This window comes from Lagopus leucura, unplaced genomic scaffold (genome assembly GCF_019238085.1).
Source record: "Lagopus leucura isolate 7727_CA_CO unplaced genomic scaffold, USGS_WTPT01 Super-Scaffold_739, whole genome shotgun sequence".
NCBI classification, from domain to species: domain Eukaryota; kingdom Metazoa; phylum Chordata; class Aves; order Galliformes; family Phasianidae; genus Lagopus; species Lagopus leucura.
In genome coordinates, this window is record NW_024962255.1 from 21,068,881 (window position 1) to 21,091,954 (window position 23,074).

At 33.9% G+C, this 23,074-nt stretch overlaps 1 protein-coding gene across 1 annotated transcript in view; it reads right to left on the reverse strand.

The window, feature by feature from the left end:
• Positions 1 to 588: 588 nt before the first annotated feature.
• KNDC1 (kinase non-catalytic C-lobe domain containing 1) overlaps positions 589 to 23,074 on the reverse strand; it is a 57,975-nt gene continuing 35,489 nt past the window's right edge. Inside the window, exons 8-30 of the mRNA XM_042862740.1 lie at positions 21,809 to 21,880; positions 21,644 to 21,705; positions 19,303 to 19,461; positions 18,867 to 18,944; positions 18,110 to 18,203; positions 17,787 to 17,949; positions 16,874 to 17,694; positions 16,607 to 16,751; positions 15,708 to 15,799; positions 13,479 to 13,882; positions 10,132 to 10,225; positions 9,793 to 9,890; positions 9,262 to 9,473; positions 8,189 to 8,302; positions 7,621 to 7,768; positions 7,194 to 7,373; positions 5,841 to 6,056; positions 5,424 to 5,506; positions 4,047 to 4,197; positions 2,663 to 2,785; positions 2,500 to 2,559; positions 1,901 to 2,058; positions 589 to 1,671 (exon numbers count right to left, since the gene is read on the reverse strand). Of these exons, the coding sequence (XP_042718674.1) occupies positions 1,440 to 1,671; positions 1,901 to 2,058; positions 2,500 to 2,559; positions 2,663 to 2,785; positions 4,047 to 4,197; positions 5,424 to 5,506; positions 5,841 to 6,056; positions 7,194 to 7,373; positions 7,621 to 7,768; positions 8,189 to 8,302; positions 9,262 to 9,473; positions 9,793 to 9,890; positions 10,132 to 10,225; positions 13,479 to 13,882; positions 15,708 to 15,799; positions 16,607 to 16,751; positions 16,874 to 17,694; positions 17,787 to 17,949; positions 18,110 to 18,203; positions 18,867 to 18,944; positions 19,303 to 19,461; positions 21,644 to 21,705; positions 21,809 to 21,880 (3,959 nt within the window). The 3' untranslated portion in view covers positions 589 to 1,439. The remainder of the gene's footprint in view (positions 1,672 to 1,900; positions 2,059 to 2,499; positions 2,560 to 2,662; positions 2,786 to 4,046; positions 4,198 to 5,423; positions 5,507 to 5,840; positions 6,057 to 7,193; positions 7,374 to 7,620; positions 7,769 to 8,188; positions 8,303 to 9,261; positions 9,474 to 9,792; positions 9,891 to 10,131; positions 10,226 to 13,478; positions 13,883 to 15,707; positions 15,800 to 16,606; positions 16,752 to 16,873; positions 17,695 to 17,786; positions 17,950 to 18,109; positions 18,204 to 18,866; positions 18,945 to 19,302; positions 19,462 to 21,643; positions 21,706 to 21,808; positions 21,881 to 23,074) is intronic.

The window sequence follows — 23,074 nt, forward strand, 5'->3', positions numbered from 1 at the left end:
AATATATGAGCATAAAAAATAACAAGAGTTTAACGCAAAGAACAGACAGACCTTGTGTTCAGTTAAGAAAGATGAGAAGTAGAAGGCCTGTGATGGTATGTATTGCCATCATTGACAAGAGAAAAGGAGAATCTTTTCTTCTAAGCATTGAAAAAACTACAATTTATCACGTACACATGCATTTTTGTCAACTACAATAGTACAATCTGCAAAATATCACAGATGTGCACATTCCCATCTTTCTCCATCATTAGAACATGCCAGGGCAATTAGTTCACATCTGCTTTTCCCAAAATTTAACTTTTCTTCTTTTTAAAATACATTTCCAGCAAATCACTTTCAGGACAGAGCTCCTTTTATCTGTTTCTTACCCATTCCCACTTCTCTTCCAATACTACTATTGTTTCCTCTGGTAGAATTATTTGTAGTCTTAATTAACTTGTAGGTTTAAGATCTTGACCTTGCATGAACCTGGGTAGCTCAACAAACTTTAGCTAAAGCATCGCTTTTCATTGCTGTTTAGATACCTGTAAGCATAAGCTCTATAAATACGTTAGCACCAAAGTTTTACAAGATGCATATCCAAAGTTAATACAGTTATATTCTATTTAATGCTGCTGGAGCACTGCAATTTACAAGAGCAACCTCAGGAGCAAAGATGTGCCTACATACATACATACACAACTGGCAAAGCGATTTTTGTACCAAACACAGAAAAAGAGCAACTCATGTTTACTCTCTTCACAACACCATGGAGGCAGCAGCAAAGCAACAAAGTGGTAATATTTAGATTCACGTGGAAATATGAATGTGTACTTTCATGTGGATACAGGTTAGTTCAGTGACAGTAAAATCAAAAGAAAAAAAAATTCACATGGTATTCTTCTGCTTTCATAGTATGCTTGAATGAAATGATAGCCAGTTATTATGTCAAACATGTTTTTATAATACTCAACATAAAAGTAAAAACCACCAACAGGCAACAGATAGCAGAGGTGTCCCTGAATTATATGCACACGGTGACAGGATACAAATGTACTTTGTTTATATAAAAATATATTCAACATTTAATGAAACATAGTCTGAACAATTCTAGGCCAATTTTGCAACAGAAGCTGCAAGCATAACTTGCTTCCACAGTACTTTTCAGATATTTTGCATGTAGGCTAATTATTTTTTTATGCAAAAGGACAGTGACAAAATTAGTCTCTCTTTACTTTTACCTTTATCCACTTGCCAAGGAATCATACTTCATTAGAATCACAGAATTGGTCAGCTTTTTTACTATTTCACATTAAGTAATATACCCATTTCAAACTGAGACAATATTTAAAGTCACTTCACTTAAGCATTTGCTTGGGAATTGGTTCAGGAAGTAAAGTCAATTTAATCCTGTTTTATACTCTATACTTGGAATAGAACAGATGAAATTTAAATAGTTACTGAAATGTTGCCTTCATTCTGCGCAGCGTGTCCTGGATTTTCCGAGAATGTTTTTCTGCTGGTATATGATGGAAGTTGGCACAGTTGTCAGCTGCCAAAGCAGAAATATCTGCATCCTTAAAACGAGTTATTCTTTGTCTGAGGTAAGACTGCAGCTTGTAATCTGGTGTAAATGTATAAGGATTCTCTTGAAAAGCATGAACTTGGCTCACAACTTTAGCAATATTTCTTGAAAGAAAATATGATAAGAAAAAAAAAAAAAGATGAGTTTCTTTTGCGGTTGACAGAAGAAGAAAAGTTTAAAGGAAATACAAAGGCATTGAACATTTACTTCTACAGTATCTGTCCACTTTGTTTGATGTCAAAATGACTGAACTGATTTAATTTGCTAGATGGGAAATGCGCTAGCTCTCATTATCTCATTAGATAATATTCTACATACAGCTATAATAATTACCTAAGTTTAGTCCACTTGTGAGCTCCATTTGTCATTGTGAATCCTCCAGTTTCAAGTTGTTGGACATGCATAGCTAAAACATGGGCTGATGGAATTGTTGGAAGTGTTTTGAATCTTTCTCCTTCCATTAAACACAAGCTGTCACTTTTTAGAAAGACCTATTGAGAAGATGTACACAGATAAGTAATGTATTACATTTAAAGCTAGTCTTTATAAGAAGTTCTCCACTTCAAATGCTGAGCACTGCATATCAATTTTTTCATAAATCCCTGTTTACAGCCAAAATTGCATTTTCATACTTTTCAGTACAGACTACATCCAGAAAACTCCAGTAGAATTCTTCAGGAAAAAGTATTTAATTTCATAGCTTGCTTTGAAAAAACTCTTGATTCTTAGTCACATGGGATACAGTTTTGAGAAAAACTGAGGTGAAAATGCAAACCTAGACCAAGACACAACAGTCCTACAATAATTTAAAATCTCCTTTGTGATTCAAAATATTAATTTTGGCTTTCATCCTGCAGAGGTACTCCTTTAGTTAGAACTTGAGTCTCCTCAATCCCAAATTAATATTTTATGTTAAAGACTTTATACTATACCTCAACAGCCTTGAGTTCTTCCATTATTTCAGCTACTTTTGCAGGTAAAATTTTCCAGGCCTTATAATAAAAGAAAACACATTTTTATTTCCCATATTAATGCCCAAATTTGAACAAGATTATTTTAGGCAAAAATAGTTACAACAGAGAGTCCCAAACTTACTGGCAACTGTCGTACAATAAGATTTTCCAAGCCTGCTAGGATTTGCATCGCAGTAGCAAAATTTCTTTGTTCATAGCAGGACTTTGCTATGAGAAGAAATTTTGATAACAAGCTCACCTGCATCTGGAAAAAAATAATTAGGATATACCATTTTTTTTTTTTTTCAGCTCATGTGCATTTAGAAGCTATTAAATTCAGTCATTTGCTAGGAATATGCTTTAACGGTATATTGTCTGAGCTTGGAATTGGAAATAGGCCTAATGATTCCATGGAATGAAGTATCCTTGCAAGTCTTGGAAGGTGCTAAGTCCAAGGCTTATTGCTGGTAATTTCTCAGTTCCATTGCTCTTACAAAGCTGAAAAGTCACTAAAAGTAAACTCCAGGAGGAAAATGAAGACTAACATAATACTTCCCATTGAAATATGCTTACATACAGTACCTGTTACTGGTAATACACATTTAAAAGCTGTCAAAACACACTGACTTCATAGGACCAGTCAGTACCACATTGTCTGTTAGAAAAACATATTTAGAATACATTCCACTAGGATTTAAAACATTTGTTTAAAATTTTCTATCTCATATGTGGTTTGAGAAATATTAAAAATAGGGAAGCCTGTTAAAAACCCAATAAATAATCCAACAGAAACAGCAACAAGGAAATTGAGAGGTTTAGTGTATGACCTCTGAGAGATAAAATAAATAAATGTGAGCAGATGCAGACTCAGATTTTTCACAGTGGTTAGAAAGAAATCAACTGGTAGCTGCCTAGTACAAATAGACACACATTTACTAAGATATTATTCAGTTTGGAAGCCAAAATACTAATCAAGTTGAACAGATGACTTTCTGCTAAACTATAAAGAAGGCATATAAGCAGTATATGCAATTCTGAGATTTCAATTCATTGCAGTATTCAACTACTGTTTGGTTTTAACAAAAATAGTATCTGCCCAGGCAGAAACCTGATTACATATTTCTGAAATGTACCATAAATCTACAAAATGACTGAAAATAAGTAAAAGAGGAGAAGACAGAGATAGTCTCTTTCAGAAACTCCTATCAGAATTGTTGACTGTAGTAACTCCACCACTGTTTTGGTCTTTTCTTTCACTGATGCCTTTGTTAAAATCTTTTACCTTTTCTCCTCAGGGGAAGTAAGAAGAACCCCCTTCTTACTTCCTATCAGGTTTTAAAACCTGCAAAGCCTCCAAAACAGAAGCTCACAATGACAACGAAAAAAGTTGATAACTGCCGATTCATAGGCGCATTTCAAAAGAGTTCTTGCAGACTCTCTACATATTCATACATTAAACATTAATACATATGTATACACATTAACATATAAATATTTCATAATAACACAACAAAACAACAACAAACCTTAGATGTATGACATGTTACAATTTCAGCAGCAACCCAGGTGCTGACACTGTCTGCATTTCTTAGTAATTGTATAAGGTACTGGTCTTGTATACACTTTGATAGAAATAGATTACAGACTTTAAAGGAAACTTCCTCAGTAGAAACGGCTCTATAAAAAGATAGAAGAAAAGACAAAGATAAGTCATTCTGATTTGGGTTTTCAAGGAAAATTCTGATTCTGAAGGAATGATACCAAATTCTAATCATTTACAATAATTTTGCAGTGCTTGTAGGTTTGGCTTTATGATATTTTTTACATAGGGAGCTATGTTACTTTCTCTTGTAATTACAAGATAATCATATATGATTACACAAAAACTACACGCAGCAGACATTTCTGCTTATAAAGACATCATCATCATAATCAAATAAAACAAACTGTTCAGCCAGAAACACAACTAATGAAACAACAGCCAGTAATTTCAGCTTATCTAAAACTAGCTACCATTAAAGAAATTGAACCTGATACATTGTGGCTTCACACTGTTACCCCATGTCTGAAGCCCAAATCAGTATAAACCAGCTGATTTAAGCTTTGCCCTTCAACAATCCATAAAAAAGGATCCCGTGACATAAAAGTCTACTACAGGCAATGTTTATAACAAGCACTTATTGGAAATCATCTGAATCCACTGAGTATGTGAGAACTAGAGCATAAATCTAATATAATTGGCTCCATGTGACCAGATGAAAACATTAACTACCATTTAGCAAATCATGTTAAATAGGTTGGTGACCATTCTACATTTGAACTACTAAAGGAAAATTCTTTTGTACCTGTGAAGACTGATACTTCATCTACCTTACAGTACAAAATGAATGTTGCACAGAGAAGTTGTGGAGTGTCCATCCACATTCAGAACATTACTGCACGCTAACATTAGGCTCTAGCCAGCTTTACTTCAAGAAGCTGGGCTGAACTGCTCTTCCTGGGAGTTCTTTTCCAACCCCAGCTATTCTGTGATTACAATGATCATCTCTATCACACTTACCCAGACACATTCACACATGTTATCAAGCAGACTGTTTCAGTAATGCTGAAATTTCTTCCCTCAAAATAAAAAATGTCTGAAGCGACCCCCACAGTATAAGTCTTCAGAAATAATTTGGTGTAATCTATTTTAGATTTTAAAGAAATCATCTTGAATACATGCAGAGGTACATATATATAAACAAACTCTCCTGAATTTCAGAAACTTATGTAGCCAGAACATCTATTTGGTCAAAAGAAAATATGAAATATTTTAAATATTTCTCTCTTCCTGGATATATTAAAGGTGCAACAACAAGTTATACAGGAGTAAAACAGAGGAACAATTAAAATAAGAAACTTACTTCTGTACAGCAACACATTTATCTTTAACACCAAGTGCTCTTGAATTCAGAAAGTGTACTGGATGACATTTATGAAATAATTCCTAAACAGAAAGAACAAGATGTATCTGTTTTCAGATCCAGCAATTCTTTTAAAATGTTAGAGGATGAAAATGGCAGATCTATTTTTTCATTCTTCTTTGTTCTCTCTTCAGCAAATTTATCAGATGGATCACTGCCTAAGAATAGTATTAGCCCATTCTGCACTTTACTGTAGAGATTTCAAGAGAAAAATGAAGTATTTTATCCAAAGAATAATGAAACAGTGGAAGCCTACTAAGCTTGAAATGAGGTAGGAAATGGTAGAGAGAGGAGGCTGAGTATATATCAAGAAGATAGATAAAATTTGTACTTCCAAGTAAGCCTAGTCCTTTGTACCTGTTGCAGTAATGTCAGCTGACAACAAAGCTGTTGCACACTGTATTCTGTTAAAAGATATGGTCCCACTTCATCTGCTTTAGCAAAGGAGACTGGGAATTCTTCTGTAAAACTGCTATAGCATGGCTTTGGCAAAACCGATGAAATAGTGTACAGTCGCTCTCTCTGATAATGTGCAATTGGTCCCATACCTTTGGAAAGTTTCCAGTTAAAGTTCTGTAGAAAAAAATACGTAAAGCTACAACTTCTCTAAAGCCAACATAAGCTCCCCTCGATTTAACCATCTGGAATGTTTTGTCTGAGAAATACCTTTGTGGAGACAAAACTCTTCAGTTCGTCTTCAAGGCTAGACCTGAATTGATTTATTCATACTTCTATTCTAAGCAAGTATAATATGCAGAATCAGTGAGTTTGAGCAGAAGGCTGCTGGACCTCAACTAACAATCAGTATTTTAAAATTTTCTATGTATTCAAGCTCACAGCTACATAATGGCATATATTCCCAAATTTTACACATTATATTCACTTCTTAGGTCTCAGTATTTCTTGTACTTTTTCTTTCATATCAAACAGTGCTTCCCAAATGAATACTCATTTTTTTCATTTTTTTCCTTCTTTCAGCTTTCAGTATCATTATGATGCAATAACAATAAAATAAATCCATATTTTCCCTGTTTGTCTTGCCTTTCATTGACAGAATCCCCAATATAATCCATGGAATTCTGCAGCTTTATCAAGAATGTGATTCTAAATTCAACTTGAACACTATTTATACACTTAATTTTCACGTATCATTCTGGTCACTTTGCAAAAAGATCTTTTTTCAGTGGAAGTCTATAGTATATTCCAGCTTCTGAGGTTACCTTTCAGAAGCAGACTATACAAACCAGTTAATAGAGCTCAGGTAAGTTTTTGCTACAAATTTTCTAGAGTTCTAGAAAGAAATGCCACATCCCCCAAGACTACTTTCCTGTATTTATAGCCTTACACATATATATAACTAAGTATTAATGTTTGACAAGTAGGAAAAAAAAAAAAAAGGTTTTAAGTATCTATGAGTCACACTCTAGTATCAAGAATAAAGAGTTTCAACTCCTCTCAAAATTTGGATGATCTGATCTATTATTACTGAAACAGTTGATAAGAGTGTGTTTAAGACTTAAAATAAAACCCATATTTCTATAACTATTTGGGCTTCAAAATAAAATTTATTTCAAAATAAAACTGAAAATGGAAGTATACAAATATTACTAAACCAGGATGTAGACCCTGAGCTGGATATTCTATATTTTTAGTCAGAAAACAGTATATGGAAACGTCTTCTGTGCAGTGCAGTCTAAAGACAGGACATACCTTTCTGAACATATCTTCTGAGAGCTTTTTACATATGGAGTGTAATGTTTTTCTGTCCTCCTCCTCTTCCTCTTCACCTTTCTCCATACTGGAGCACTGCTGAGAACTTCCACTTTTCCTGGCAGAAGCATCCTCAAGCAATGACAAAAAGTGCTCACCATACCCATTTAATGGAGCAACCTGTAAACACAAAACAAGCTAATAGAACATCGAACACAATTTCTGATCAATTATAAGCAAGACAAAAAATACTTATAGGATTCAGGTCTGCACAAAAACAGCAAAACCAGCTGTCAAAAACAGTATTGTCTTTTTTGTACTTTAACTGTAATAAGGACAGATCTTTTTTTGTAACAACACCACCATACATAAACCATATATATGTTTTTTTCTTTATTTGAAGCTTCCATTGAAGTTTCTGCTTTACCTTGGAAGCAATAAATTCTTTCAGGGTACATAAAAGGCTCGCATTTGTTGCAAAGTCTACATTGTAGCAGTCTTCAATCCAAGCCTGCAGGATGTAGAAACTGCGGTTACATATTTTGGTAAGTGATGAGGAGGGATCCAGGCTTGCGCTAGTGAGAAGAAAATAAAAATTACTGCATTAGTATTGATACCCAATTCCAACTTAAAAATAAATGCTGGAAAGTCTGTAAGTGATGTAGTATTGACAGGATTATCTTATGCTTCATGTCTCCAGAATTCATGACCCTATGAAACAAAGTTGGCATTGTACTTACAACTCAACACTGAACAACTAGGCAAAGTAAGACTCAGAATCCAGAAGATTAAAGCATAGCATATTGCCAAATATAGCACTTGCTCCAATTTCACTCTCACATGCCAACAGAATCTTACAAAAACGAACATCAAAAACAGAATTTAATTAAGTAGTTATTTTCAGAAACAGCTATTTGCCATTGGGAGGGCGAGGGGGAGTGAAGGGGGGAAATCAATTGTGCTTTGATAGTATTTTTCATAGGAAACTACTGTACCTGGATAAAGTGCTGCTAATTCGATCAAGAATAAACTGCAAAAATTCCTCTTGTGTGCAGAAATAGCGAAACGTGTAGAGAAACTGCTGCACATAGCCTTCTAAAAATGCATTTCTGTGAAGCACAAGAAAAGCTTCAGACAAGCAAGAACACAATTTCTTCTCATGTAAAGCAATGGCAAAAATCTTCAAAATATCAATAGCAGAGATTTAAGTCTCTCAAACTCTACAGAAATTTTAGGTTTGTTTTTGTTCTCTTTTTACACATCAATATTTTAATTGTCCACAGTAATATCATAATTTGATTTTAAAAGAAACTTCTCTATTTTGAATCTTGTGGAGAACTTTTGACATTTTTATTATAATCAGAAGTTGTATTCAGCAGAAGAGCACATTTAATGCCATTGTTTCAATTATCTCAGTTGATGCCACTTTAAGATTTCTATTATAAGAGCATAAAAGGTATATATTTTAAACAAGAAAATGGAGACTGATGGAGACTCATGTGGTACTCCATGCTATTACTACTGGGGTACCTTAGAAGGATACTGTTCTCACCTCAGTTGAGGGTTAAAGGACATATTTTTCCCAACCTTGGCCCTGAGACAAGGTTGCAATCTTTATCAGTTCCAAGGATAGTAAAGCAGAACCTGTACATTTTCACATCTAGACCACATTAGTAAGAATGTTCAAATTATATGTTTTGAAGAATTATTAAATAACAAAGCCATGTTTCCATGGCAACTGTTAGAGCTAAACTTCAAATAAGTGGAGGATAAATAAAGATTAAAGTTATTAATTCTCGATTTAGTATCAATTGCTTCAGTTTTAAACAAACTCAAAGTTAGCAGTTGGGCTTATTATTTCCTGTAAGATTGTCTTTTGACATTTCTATGCCCATTTCTGCAAATAAACATGCACAGAAATAACACTGAACTATATACAAGAAAGGATAATTTATGTAGTGCTGAGTAACCAAGATTTATCACATGCACAGATTTTCTTATTTTTTTTTTTAGTAAATATTCTTATTCCCCCTCTCAATTAAGGATGCAAGTACAAAGCACACTATACCTAGAATATAAATAAGCCATTAAACCAAGTGGTGTCCCAGCCTGCAGAACTTTTATTCCATTGTGATTACTGCACTTGTGTTTCTCTGTGTTATAGTAAACAAGCATTGATGACTCATCTGTAGGAGCCACATCCATGGTGTCAGTTCTCCCGAAGTGAATGATGGTAGGAAGTACACTGGATTCCACACCCCATTGTTCTGCATACATTATCTGCTTAGAGAGGCAAAGCCATGTAAAAATAAAACACAAGAAAATAGATGCTTTTTGCATTATAGCATAAATGCAAAATACACCCTATTCAATCAAGAGCCAAATAGCATTTTAATTTTTTTTTTTTTTTTAAATAATAATGCCAGTATCAACTATCTTTAATTTAATCATGCTCCCATGGTTAATTTGACACTTCAGCACAAACCACTTCACAGCTCACACTCATGACTTAAGTGGCCAAGGACACTGATGCAGTGTTGAAATTACAAAAAAAAAAAAAAAAAAAAAAAGCAACAAAGCAAAATAAAGTCAGACTTGCCTGCACATACTTCTTCACCAATTCAAGAAACTGCACCCTTGATTTCATCTCTTGTAGTTGTCCTCTCAACTTGGGCAACATAGATTTAGTTTCAGGACCTTTGAATTGAAAGCACACAAAGTATAAAAACAGCAATTATTCTGATATACAGGGAAAAATCCTTAAATGACATACCAGACACCCGACAAAGTGCAAGGTGTTGCAATTGGGTGGATGCAATCCCAGATAAGTATACAGACAAGGAGAAGAACTCATTGAGAACAGCCCTACGAGAAGGACTAAGTCCTGAAGGACAAGCCATTCTATGATTTTATTTCTGGCAAGTTACTGTAATCTTACCTTTGTTTCTTCTTTCTTTCTGCAATAGTTTCTGGTAAAACTTCATGGTCTTTCTGTAATTTTTGGTCTCCATCATTAGTAATTGTTCTAGTTCCTATTTAGAGAGAGAAAGGATTCTATTCATAAAGGCAAATACAAAGTTCTGGTAGGAAACTGAAGTTTTAGTGGAGTTTTACTGGGAAAAATGAACAACCAAATAGACAAGAATATGATATTAGTCAAGAAAAAATGCCTTCTACACCTGTGCATACAGGAAAATTACAGAAAACATCACCTGTTCCCAGAAAAGCATTAGGTGCATCATAGTTCTACATGTTATGAACTATAGCTGGTGTGTGTGTGATGAGACAGCATTTAAATTTGTCTGAATCCACTTATATAAATATGCTTTATGATTGCACTTATCTGGTTATTTTCAAGAGCATTTAAAAAAAAAAAAGCCTGACACTCAGAAGGCATCCAGAACTCAAAGCAATGAGCTCTGAAATCAGTGTACGCCCCAGGAATGCTCTGTTAAGCAATGGACCTGGATTTGCAGGGAGAACTGAATGTCTGACTGAATGCAATCATTTCCAGATCAGTATGGTGCATTATATTATGCAATCAAGTCAGAGGGCAGTCAGGAGTGCTACTCTATAAATAAAGGACACATCAATTTTGAAGTTCAGTTTACATATTTTATGTTTATCTGCTTTATATAATTAAGAAAAACAGAAAGCTGAAATGTCCACTGTTATATAATTTAAGCAGTAAAGTATCTCCTGCTTATCACATATAACAGATCAAGTTTAATGTAAACATTTACTTGTTTGCACATCAAAGATTTCATTATTTTACCAATCAATGAAAAATGGGCCATCCATGTTGGGTTCAGCTTCTGACTTGTTATGGAACAACTAACATTATGTGTGCCGGGGTTTTTAAATGCGCTGGCTTTTGCATTTGGGTCCTAAGCTATCATTGACCCAGTTACATGAAACAGCATTTCAAATGGAATAAGTTCACTGAATGCAGAAGACAGAACTCCCACAAGCAGAGTGATCAGAAAACACATAGCTCAGAGCTAACATTTCAAACAACAGATTGGTAAATAGGTTAGCCTTAATGGGATGGACTTACTAGAAACTAATTTGAGTTTGTGAAAAATCTGTCACTGTTTTTCACAAAAGCTCAAAAGGTTTAAAACCATGGTTCATTAGCAGTAAGTCACAAAAAGTCCTGTGGATTTTTAAAAGAACTACCATTTACATAGTCACCATATAGAGAATAGTGAAAGCACAGGAAAGCTATTATGAAGATTCTGAATTAGAAACAGCCTGCTTTTATTTAAAGGTTTGTTTTTATTTCAACAGTTAAAGTGAAAACAAGATGCTGATTAAAAGAACATAATCACACACGCACACACATGTGCACACAAAAGAAATCAGAAAGAGTGGCTATTTCCTAATGTTTGGAATCTGATGGCTATTTGAGGAAGTGACTTGTCCCTTAAATTACTTAAGTGAGTAGCAGTGAAGTCAGTAGTCATGTTATAGGTCTAGAATAGAAACATTTTTTGATTCAGCCATACATTCAGTTGTTATTTGATAAAGATCTGCATCCTCTGAAGTGCATTTAACTTTATGGGATGCTTTTCTATAGAATGTTGTTTAGTCTAGGGAACAAAGTAATCATAGAGTGGCTTTGTTTAAATGGGAAATTTGTAATTTTCAAACTGTTCTGAAGCATGACTTTTTACATGCTGAAGAGTGGTTCCCTGAAAGTATGTAGAATATTGGCAGAAGGGAAGGAAAAAGAGAAAAGGAATGAGAGAGGGAAAGCTGCAAGCAGAATATGAAAAACCTTTGCTAGAAACCTTATAGTCACAGGTTGGACTCAGAGAAGTTTGATGGAGAGTGACAGGTAACTTCTGAGATCTAGAGGAAAAACTATGCGGGCAAAGAAGAAAAGGGCAAAGGCTAAGGGAGAAGGCTTGGGGCTGCAGAGAATTGGAAGCAAGCTTATCAGAGTACAGAAAAAAAAACCAAACTTATTGTGATAGCAGACTGGGATATCCCTCTGGAGAAACAGCCACTTTCATAGCTGAATTCTTGCTGTGCTGCAAGGACTTGAACTGATTTGTCTGGATGTGTTCTGTATGAAGGAGAGCTAAATCAGCAGCTCCTGGACCAGAGGTGATGGGAGGCAGGTGATATACAGTAGCTTGTGGAAGGAGCAATATAGATGTGGGGGAAGATGCAAAAAAGTAGGAAAAAAGACTGCAAGTTTTAAGAGAAAACTAAGCAAACCTCAAGCTATTAATGTGATTTTGAATAAAAATCAAACTTTTTGAAATGCAGATGAACCTTTGCAGAGCTTTAGAACTGCAAAGAACTATGTTTAAAACCTACAGAGTAAAGCATTATTTGTTTTCATAACATCTGAAAGTGTCATCTTTGACCCATAAATGGCTTGCATTTTGTGCTGCTGCTTCAGGTTTAAATGTGGGAGAATAGGCTTGAGATGGAGCACTCCTGGATGGATTGCCTACCTTGCAAGGCAGGCAGAACTTTCCTCCAGCAACTTAAACCATCTTCCTGCTCAAACTATTCACTTATCAGCCTTGCTTCAGTCCCTGTAATCCTCCTGGCCTGAAGAGTGGATATTTGTTTCCTCTGCTAGATTTTACAAATGAAAATTAGCTACTAAAACAATTATTTTTTGAGCTTCAGCTCCGGCAGAAGACTCCTTGTGCTTTCACATTGAGTGTATTCTATTTTTTCAGTATTTTGGATCAGACAGTGCAATATTCTCACTAGCATTTATGAATTGTTAAAGATGCCATTTGTTTTCTAAATAAAAACTTGAAACATCCATGACTGATGAAATTTGGAAAAATAGAACAGTTTTATGAAGGTTTTCTTTTCTCACGTTAAGCGCTTAAGGTTAAATTTTGGTGCAATTGGAGCATTATGATTTAGCATTTTTTTTTCAAATATTTTGGGTTTCACAGAATGTTAGTGTTATAGTAATGTCAGCAGAGAGATTGAAGCTGTTGATGTAGGGTAGTAAAAGAAAAAATAGATGTGCAATAAGTAGCTGACATTTTAAACTACCGTTGAATTTGCCATAACAAGGTATTTAAAAAGCATTTTTAACAAAAGATTATATGATGGAAAATTTAATATAATATTATTAAAAATATCACATTTTACTCTTATGTAAAATGTAAAGACCTCTTATGTAAATACAGCTGAGGGAATATTTAAGAGAAGAAAGGGGGTTTAATCTCACTAAAATGCAACACAGTCTGTCACACTTTCAACCAGTAAGTAGATATCTTAATGATTTTAAATCAATGTACTCACCACTTTTTTAGCATCTATACTTTGTGATTCATTTGATTTCTGCTTTCCAAGGTTTTTCATGTAACTATGAACTTCTGAATCAAAACATTCAGCTCCATAAAATGCACTGCTCCAACCAGGACTACAGCCATGAAAATCAGGTGGGTTGGGAGGCACAAGGTAGCTGTTTTCAGCTGTCTTTATTACAGTCTCTTCCTCAGGCTCTGCATTTTCTTCTGCAAAGTCTGGACCAACATGGTAGCCATTGGTTTGCAAACACTGTCCATCTTTTTCTATAGGAATAGTATTCTGCAGACTTGACTCTTTTTTGAAATTATCTGAGGGCGCCTCATTAAAATTCATTTCAGCTAATGATGTATTTATCATAAGCTCATCCTTCATGTCAAAGGTAGCTTCTCCTTCTCCTTTAGGGGGAGGTCAGAAAGAAGAAATAATAGTCACGCTGTAATGTATCCTTTGTTAAACACTACACTTAGAAAATGCAATTATGAGATTACTTATGTCCTCTAACAGTACAACATTCTTCTTTGGGCTTTGTGCTTGCTTTTTATCAACTACACATTGTAAAATATTGAAGATAAAAAACATTTCAGAACAATCAAGCTTTGGTCCGTAAACTCCTGAAAATTAGAAAATTCATGTAAAACAAGCATTTAAACAAAGCATAATATAGGACTTTCTAAGCAAAAAAAAAAAAAAAAAATACCAGACCTGTGCACATATCAATAAGAAGCTTAGCTCTTGAGTTCTCTTCCATATATAGGTCTCAAAGCTTTTATTCCATGCAGAGAGGGCAAGAGTATTTGACATAGCCAATGGGGACACATGTTAAGCTTTCTACTCCTACAGGACTCATTTCCTTGAGCTACAATGGGATTTCTCTATTGTTATAACAGCTACTACCAACCTCAAGGGACTGTGGTGACAGTCAAAAGTTGGAGTGATGCTGACAGGCATTTTTATGTCTGCCACAAGTCTCCCTTTTCACTTGAGAAATCCTCCAGGGCTTTGATATGCCAGCTTTGGAGTCAAATGGACTCGAATTACTGGTGCATAGCTGTCACATACCCCAGGGGAAAGTCTGGCTGTACATTTGCCATCATTCTGAGCCAAAGTAGAAAATCATAACCTAGCAGGGCAGCAGCCAAGAGCAAGCTTTCAAACATAAATTTTGCCATAGAAGTTAAGCAACAGCAAGGGGGATAAGCTGATCTCAAAAGAATACCCAATCTAAATTTATTCAAAACAGAAAAGTAAGCAAATTTAAAAACAGATTGAATAATATATGCTTTATGTAAGAATTCTTGCAAACATTCTGGAAAGGAGACTAGGGACTACTGACATACGTAAAATTTCATAACATAATTTTACAGAAATTTGTAAGTGAGTCTGTGCCTTTTTTTTCCTTTCTTTTTTCCAAACTGAAGCTGTTGAGACACTGTGGAGAAAGGTTTTTCTTTCCATGTGTAGTTATGTATACACATTCTACTATCTTCATTTCTCTCTGTACTTTAAATATGTAACTAAGATATATTACAGAGTAAGGTAATTATTGAGATACATTGCATAAAACTAAAGATGTCCAAATATCAATATTGTATAACTACTAAGAACCTTGTAAAGTACTACATGTTGCCCCTGTTGCTCCTGTCATCATCTTTCAGTTTGTGATAGATAACCTTAAAAGAAATACAAAGAGATGCTTTTAGGGTTAACAAGGAAAAAGAAAATCCATTCTGATATTACCACAGAAATTACTGACTGTTCACTTTAGCAAAACAAAGACCAAGAACAATTCTTTAAATATGATGTGTTTTTATTCTTCTCTAAGAAATGCTATGCTGTTTCTTTAGTATATGTTGGCTATCATAATAATATTAAAGACTTCTGCAATAGTAATCAAATACAAGATGCCCATGAATATATCATGTTTTAACAATGGGATTTTCCAGTTCAGTTTCTAATTCAGCTACTGAAAGAAGGAATGTTTTCTTCAGTAACAAAGTATGATAGGAAAAAAGGCAAAGTCCACTGTGAAGTCCTTCAAATAAAGATTCCATGAGTATAACTTCAACAACCGTCCTGAAACTTACAAGGCATTGATAATGTCCAGATTTATTGATAATGTTTGTAAGTGTTAAGGTGAGTGTTTTTCTGAAGACACACTGAAAATACCAATCTATGAATTGATAGATTCCCCATGCAAAGAGACACAAATTCCCTTCTCACCCTCTGTGTAATCACTGCTTGCCAAAAAGCTGTCAGATTTCTTCAGATCTTGGAATACACCACCACACTTTGAGTCATCTGCCTCAGTTATGCTGAAAATACATGAGGATTGGGGAAATACAATGTTTCATATCCTTAAGGCAAAAAAGGTGGCAATTAAAAGCTGTTTTCAATGTCAAAGAATATTAAGTATACAAATCCCACTTATAAATTCATTGCTGGTTACAGTAGCCTTTGATAAGATTTTTTTTTAAAGTATTCTATATCTGGATGCTGCAATAAAACAAAAAATATTTTTATTATTTTTTCTGGCAGATACGTAATTGAAGATGAAATTAAATATATGAGAAACTAATTAAGCCAGTGTTTTCTTACTTAACAGGTTTACAAAAGACTGTCAGGAGGAACACTGAATGAAATGAAGTTTAAGTAAAATATTTCTAGCAAAGCTAAATTAATTTCCTTGTTCTTAAGTATGATTGGAACAGTGAGATGTTTCAAAGCAAATTCATTCTTAACCTAATGAGAGTTTGAACTAATGCATAAAAAACTGAACTCAAATACAATAATTAAGCTGAACAGTAGGAATAATTTATTTCACTTCTGATTAAACAGCCTATTTCTAACACAGTTCCATATTCAACCAGGTTCAATATTTGATCTTCATTATTCAGCTATCCTACAATGGAGTTACAGACAAGCTTAATAGGAAATATCTTCTGCTAAATTATTAAGTACTATTTGCTTTGGAGAAGGAGATGCAGACAGGGAAATAATCAGATGTCAGAAAACAAGTAAAAACACTTAAAGAGGAGCAGCATATCCTTCCCTATCTCTAGGAAGTAGGGAGAAAAATATTAAAAGGAATTATAAGAGGAAAAAAGTTGAAAAATACGTACCATAGAGGTGAAACTCTTTCTCCATTTACTACTTGATAAAGATTCTCCAGTAATTTTTCATCCCAGTATAGGTCACAGAACTTCTCACAAATTTTGTCAGAGAATGTACCAAACTTAATTTCCTTTAATGCTAAAATGAAGTTACCTTGTTTAAAAACAAATAACAATAAAAAAGAAAAACTCCACAAATGAACAAAAATAGAAAAATACATTACTAATAACATTCTTACATATCAGTGATATAATATAAGAAGAAAATAAACATACCCATATCAAAAACTTCAACTCCATTCTCTAGATAGCCATCAAAGGCAAACTCCTCTTGTATTAGATGAACCACTTCCTGCAACAAAGCGTCATTTGTTCTGCTCTGTTGGGACAGGACTTTTACATCAAAGACACAAGCCGCCTCTCCATCCACTGAGGTACAAGAAGTGAATCCTTGCTCAGAGAAAATATTGCTTGTGTTGGTAGCACCCTCGATATCTTGGCAGTTGGTCTGAACAACTTGGTTAGTTTTTTCAAATGCATTCTGTGTATTAATAGTCTTACAGTTTTGTACTTTGAGTAGCGAGGAGTCATTTTCTGTTTGCATGCTGAGTTTGTAACTTGCAATAGTACTTGAAAGTAGCACTGGCAAACTATGAGAGCAATCAGCAGCAACCCTTGAATGAAGAGGCTTATTTGGTATTTGCTCTGATACAGCTAAGTGTACTGGTACAAATGTTAAAACTCTTTTCTCTGAATTCTGTTTGAGAATGATGTTATTTATATGAAGAGAATTAGGAGATATAAGAGAAGTTAAGGAGCTTGAAGGAACTTCAGATAAAATTTTTCTTTCCTGTGGAATACGTGAGGGATCAGAAGTAAATATATCGCCTGACTTTTCCTTCTCTAAAGGCATCTGGAACGGATGGCCTGGAACTTGTAAATGACACTCAGGTATTTCAGATGTAGTTTCAACTACATTTGTGTCCTTGATACCACAGTTTTTAGAGCCTTCTACATATCCTAATTTGTTGTAATCAATGCATTTTTCTTTACTCGACTTTTCTTTGAATTTTTCAGTAGCTGGTGTGTGAACTTCCCTGAAAAGGAACAAAGAATTTTGACAGGACTATGCCAGTGATGTAATAGTTAAGTTACAACTTTAACTTATTTTGCATTAGGATATACTAACTTTTTCATATTTGCATTTTGCTGCAGAATGATAGGCTTAAAGTGAGTTGCAGAAGAGGTGAATGCAACAGGTAATGCAGTTTTCTCACAGTTTAGAGAAATCTGGCATGGTACTGGTCCTTTAACTGCGATAAGTTTACTTTCACCGGTAATAGGTATAAATCCTAAAATAAAAACACAATTAGATAAAAGAAGAACAATATGTAAAATATAAATGCAATGTAAATAATAATCAGCTTAGATAGAAAAACACCCATCATCTGACAGAGAAAATCTCATACAGAGAACTGATCTAGCCAATGAAATATATCAAAATCTGCTTACCTAGACTTGACTCTGAAGCATTCATTTCAAGTCTTTCATTTTCAATTTCAAAAGCTACATTATGTGGAGAAGAGATTACATCCTCTGCAACAGCCTAACAATAAAAAATGAAGCCCAAACTGAAATTATTAGCATGTCAGTGTGGAGAACTGTGCACTAAACTCTATAGAATGGCAGAGCTGTTTGTACATCTTGATAAACTACTAATCAAATAACTTTTTGGGAAAGGTTTTGCACAAAGCTGAACACTGTATATAGTATATACAGTTTGGAACGTAATCAGAACACAATAACTACACATTAATGTAGTGACAAAATTGCTTTTTTTTAAATTACCTTCAGAATTTTATATTAAAAAGCACCTGCATCCTTGCCTTAATTCCTTACCAAGCAGAGCTTCCCAACTACAAGCACATCATTTGAAGACTTACTTTCAGACTCCCTTATGTACATCCAGAGAACTTAAACATAGCTGCAAACATAGATAGTTAAGAGCAGACAAAAAAATTCAGACTACAAAAATTAGAATGCCATTTCGATATCTATTTTACATTTCTGCAAGGAATATGAAATTCTTAGTAATATAACTTCACTGTTAATGCTCTCACAAAAACAATATTTACAGAATACCTGAGAATTAAAGAAAAGAAAAATCACAAATATAACTATACTTGAGGTGGAGAAAAATCCAATCAGAACACACTGTAAAGAATTAATTGAAAAAATGTAAACAATTAAAAAAAGGTGGAATTCATACCTTAAAAACAGATTTATTCAACAATGCCAAAATATTTTTGCTGTTTACTCCTCGTTCAAGTAAATAATGACTGCATGTCTGAAAAAAAAAAAATCATAGTGAAGACTCTCTGAAGAGAGTATGTAAGTTTTTAAGCAGGTGAGATATTCTTGGACAAGGACAAAGTCAAGGTAAATAGTCATTTAAATATAATCCAAGTCTAGAATGCGTTATGAACTTATTCTGATTACCTATTGATAATTTCAATATAAATTGAAAACACACCCCTCCGTGTCCCTAGGGAGGTCACTTCAAAAAACAAATCCAAGAGTGACTGGCTATCATTTAATTAGATATTACATTATTAGAAAAAATAATGTAATATTTTGATATTCAGTTCACTAAGACAGGACTTTAGACAAGTGAATTTCAAATAAAATTGCTTAAATCCAGTAACCTTAATTGCATCAGCTACAGAAGGTCTTTCTTCAGGATTTTTTTTTGCCATATTCAGAAGAAGGTTTTTTAATTTTCTTGGCAAGGCCAGTTTGTGATTAGGTGAAATGCTGAATTTTGCTGCCATCCAAAGAACTGCAGCAACACCATAAATGCAGACCTAGTGGCATAACACAGGAGAGACATAAGATGTAAGCAATCAAAAAACCAAACCAAAACAAAATACCCATTCTCAATATTAAATCTGGAAAATTGTCCAGAATTTTCCTTCATTCCCCACAAAATAACCACCGGTACTTCCAAAATACAGATGACACCTGGCTTCTAAGAAGCTGATTTCAAAAACTTGCTGTTATGCATGCAGTGCCAGTAATAGTAGCTAATTTTCTACTGTTGGAGCAACAGACATAATTTGTCTTATTCTTTATCTAGGAAAATTATTCAGGAAAAAAAAGCTTTTAGAATCGTTTTGAAGAACTCCTTTCTCATATAAAAACCTACTGCCACAAGCGTTAGTGTTCTACAATAAAGTCTGGCCAGCAGCAATTTTCTTTAAAAAGGTCATGATAATTCAGAAAGAAAATGGCATGAAGTAATTACAAGTTTGCCAGTAGAAGTCATATTTTACAGAGAAGATTACACCTATCAGAAGAACTAGTTTTGTGTATTTATTTTAGGAATTATTGTGCTACCTGCAGCTAGACCAACTAAGTTGCAATGATGGGGGACCTTGTAAAGTGCTTGATCTTCAAGAGCCTTCTTATTTTATTTGACAAAAATTACAATTTTCAGACAGAGCCAGAATAAGACTATTTAATGCTTAATTTACATATGTTAGCATACCCTACAAATCTAATTTTCACAAAGTTAGAGCACTGTACTTCTTCATATTGCTTATGAAAGGTATTAAAAAGGCTCAAGGGATGGAAACCCAAGCACAGTACTAAATAATATGGTCCAAACAACATTTTCTAGCAGTCTTTAGAGTCAAGTAAATGACACTGAATACAACATAACAAGGAAATTCAGTACAAAGAAACTAACTTTTGAATCATTCAAGCTGTTGAACAAAAGCTGGTGGGTATAAGATGCTTGAAATAGGAGAAAGTAGCTCTGTCAAAATCAAATGATTTCCTTCCCCTTAGGTCTAGAATTCCAAGAGGCCAACGTGATCATAATTTTAATGTTTATTAATTTATCTAATTTAGCGCACACTTCAAAAACGTTCCTTTCACTGATGTAGGACAGTTACTGTGGCTGACACTATGCAGTCTGGATTCCCATAATATAATTCTAACTAAATTTTTCATAACAACCAAGTTATACAGATACAAGGAAAAAGTCAAAATAGGATTCCAGCTTATTCTATGTATAATGTAGAAAAACAAGAAAAAAAGTTTATATTTTCTGAAGAATAGAGAATAAAGGCATAAAGACCTCAGAATTATTAATTTCTACTGGTGAAGCTGCTATATTGTATCTTCGGGTTAGTTTAAGCTTTTGAACCTATTAAAAGTGCACGTTGGATCAAAGCAGTTTAAGTAGAAAGAGAAACTTTAAAGGAGAAGATAAATATTTCCTAGTTTCAGATTATTTTACAGAAAGTCAAAATCTAGCTTTACTAGATTTTTAATGCAGGTTGTTTTTTTTTCCTCTGAATCATGACTATTATTTCTAATTTTAAACAACTCATAGGGCAGAAGGAACATATTAGTTAAACTTCTTTCTTCTCACACAATAGAATCATACAGTAATTTTTTTCCCTCTGCTCTTAAAATCCATCTCATTCAGTTGCAATTGCAAAGGAGACAAACATTCATCTGCTGTTTATTAACATTTTTATCATTTTTGCCTGAGAACAACTTAGGGTTTATATCCAAAGAAAAAAGCACTAGGAAAAATGTACTGGTAAGAGACATTGACATTAATAATCATGTTCAAAAAAGAAAATATGCTGACAGCAGTATTTTCCAATATTACAAAGGAGATTCATTTGATTTTTTTCTTAGACAGTCTAAAAAATTGATCTTAGCATGACCTCCAGAACACAAAACCATGACTTCAGTATCTGTCTTCCTATTGACAAACTTGAAAATAAGTCAGTCTGGTGGAAAACTAATGAAGAACATTATTTGGCAGTCACTGTTTTGGAAGACAAAATGATTTTTTTTTAGAGGCAACTAAGTTTATGGAAGACTGATACATAACAAACCACAGAAATATTAGAAACACTGAGAGATTTATTACCACAATCTTAGAAGAGTTTTGCTTTCTTCTTTAAAGGGCAGAGGGATACAGCTATGCTTTGATAAACCGAATACCTACATAACCTACCACATTACCTTTTCAGTATCTACATCCTCCTCTTCAATTTCAGGAGCTAAATAAATTATATCACAAGATTCTAAATGAAAAAAAGAAACCAAAAACAAAAGGTAAGATATTTGCGTAATTCTCCTCTTCCCTTCAAGAGACAAAAAAGTGGAGCACTCAATATATTGGTTTACCTTCCGCTTTTGGAGCAGTAAAGAGGACTCTTCCATGGCAGTCCAGCAGTACAGTGTCCAAACATAAGATCACTGCAAAACAAGTCACAAAAGTAGAAGGCATAATAAGTGTCTGTTCATGTAACTATTCAACACCAATCAAACAAATAAAATAATTTTAAAAATAATTTTCAATATCATCAATTACCCTAAGTAGTGACAAATGAAACTTTTACGCTAATGCTCAAACAGAAATCAATATTCAATTGATAGAAAACGCATAATCACCTAAAGCAATTCCAGCAGAAAAGACAAGAAAGCAAAACAAAATCACACTACAGTTAGTGAAAAGGTTTAGAATACTGGAATTAAAAAAAAAGAAAGGAAAACAACAGCCAGATGTACTATGGTCTTCTCACAAGGTACCAGAACTTCTTATCCTAAGCCTTTAAACTCTCCTCTCTTCATTCTTTCCCCAACCCCCCTCCCCACATAAAAGAAAAAAACAACAACAACAATCCTAAAGCAACAAATTTGGGATTAAACATAAAAAATGCTCAACCAGGATTTTGCCTTTGATAGATGTAAATGGCAATATCACCACCACTGCAGGCAATCATAAGGCTTGAACATGAAAATAGTCATTATGTGGAGACAACTGAGACATATATGAGCACATGCAGAACTCTTCTAGATGGAATAGGATAAGATATCCTGTTTTGTACAAATAGCCATAATTGCACACACTGTCCCAGAAAAGAAATGTGATGTGGACTGTTATTTGCATGATAAAGCCCTGAAACTCTCCACAGTTTGGTAAGAAATAACAGGCTTCTAAAACTGCCTTAAATCATCTGGGTTACTTGGGAACTTATTTAACATTCTGCAATATAATAATCCAGTTGGATAGCAATGTAGTCCTACTTTTTAGTCTACCATCAAACTCTTATTTTCCTACATAAGAGTCTTGTCCCAGAGTACTAGAACAGCATATTCTTAGATTATATTAAATAAGTGGTCAAATTATTGATTTTTTTTATTAAATAATACATGAGAGAAGTCTAAAAGCAATATATATATATTGTTATTATTAAATAATAAATTGAAGATGTCTAAGAAAAAAATCCATCCATTTGCTTTTGTAGTTACCTGTACAAAGCACATTTAAAGTCATTAAAATACATTATGCTTAAGGCAAATAAAAGCTTGCGTACTACTATCTACAAACTAGACCTGAAATGCAAAGCTTTTCTGAATGAGATTCTTTAACAGCTATTTCTACAGCAC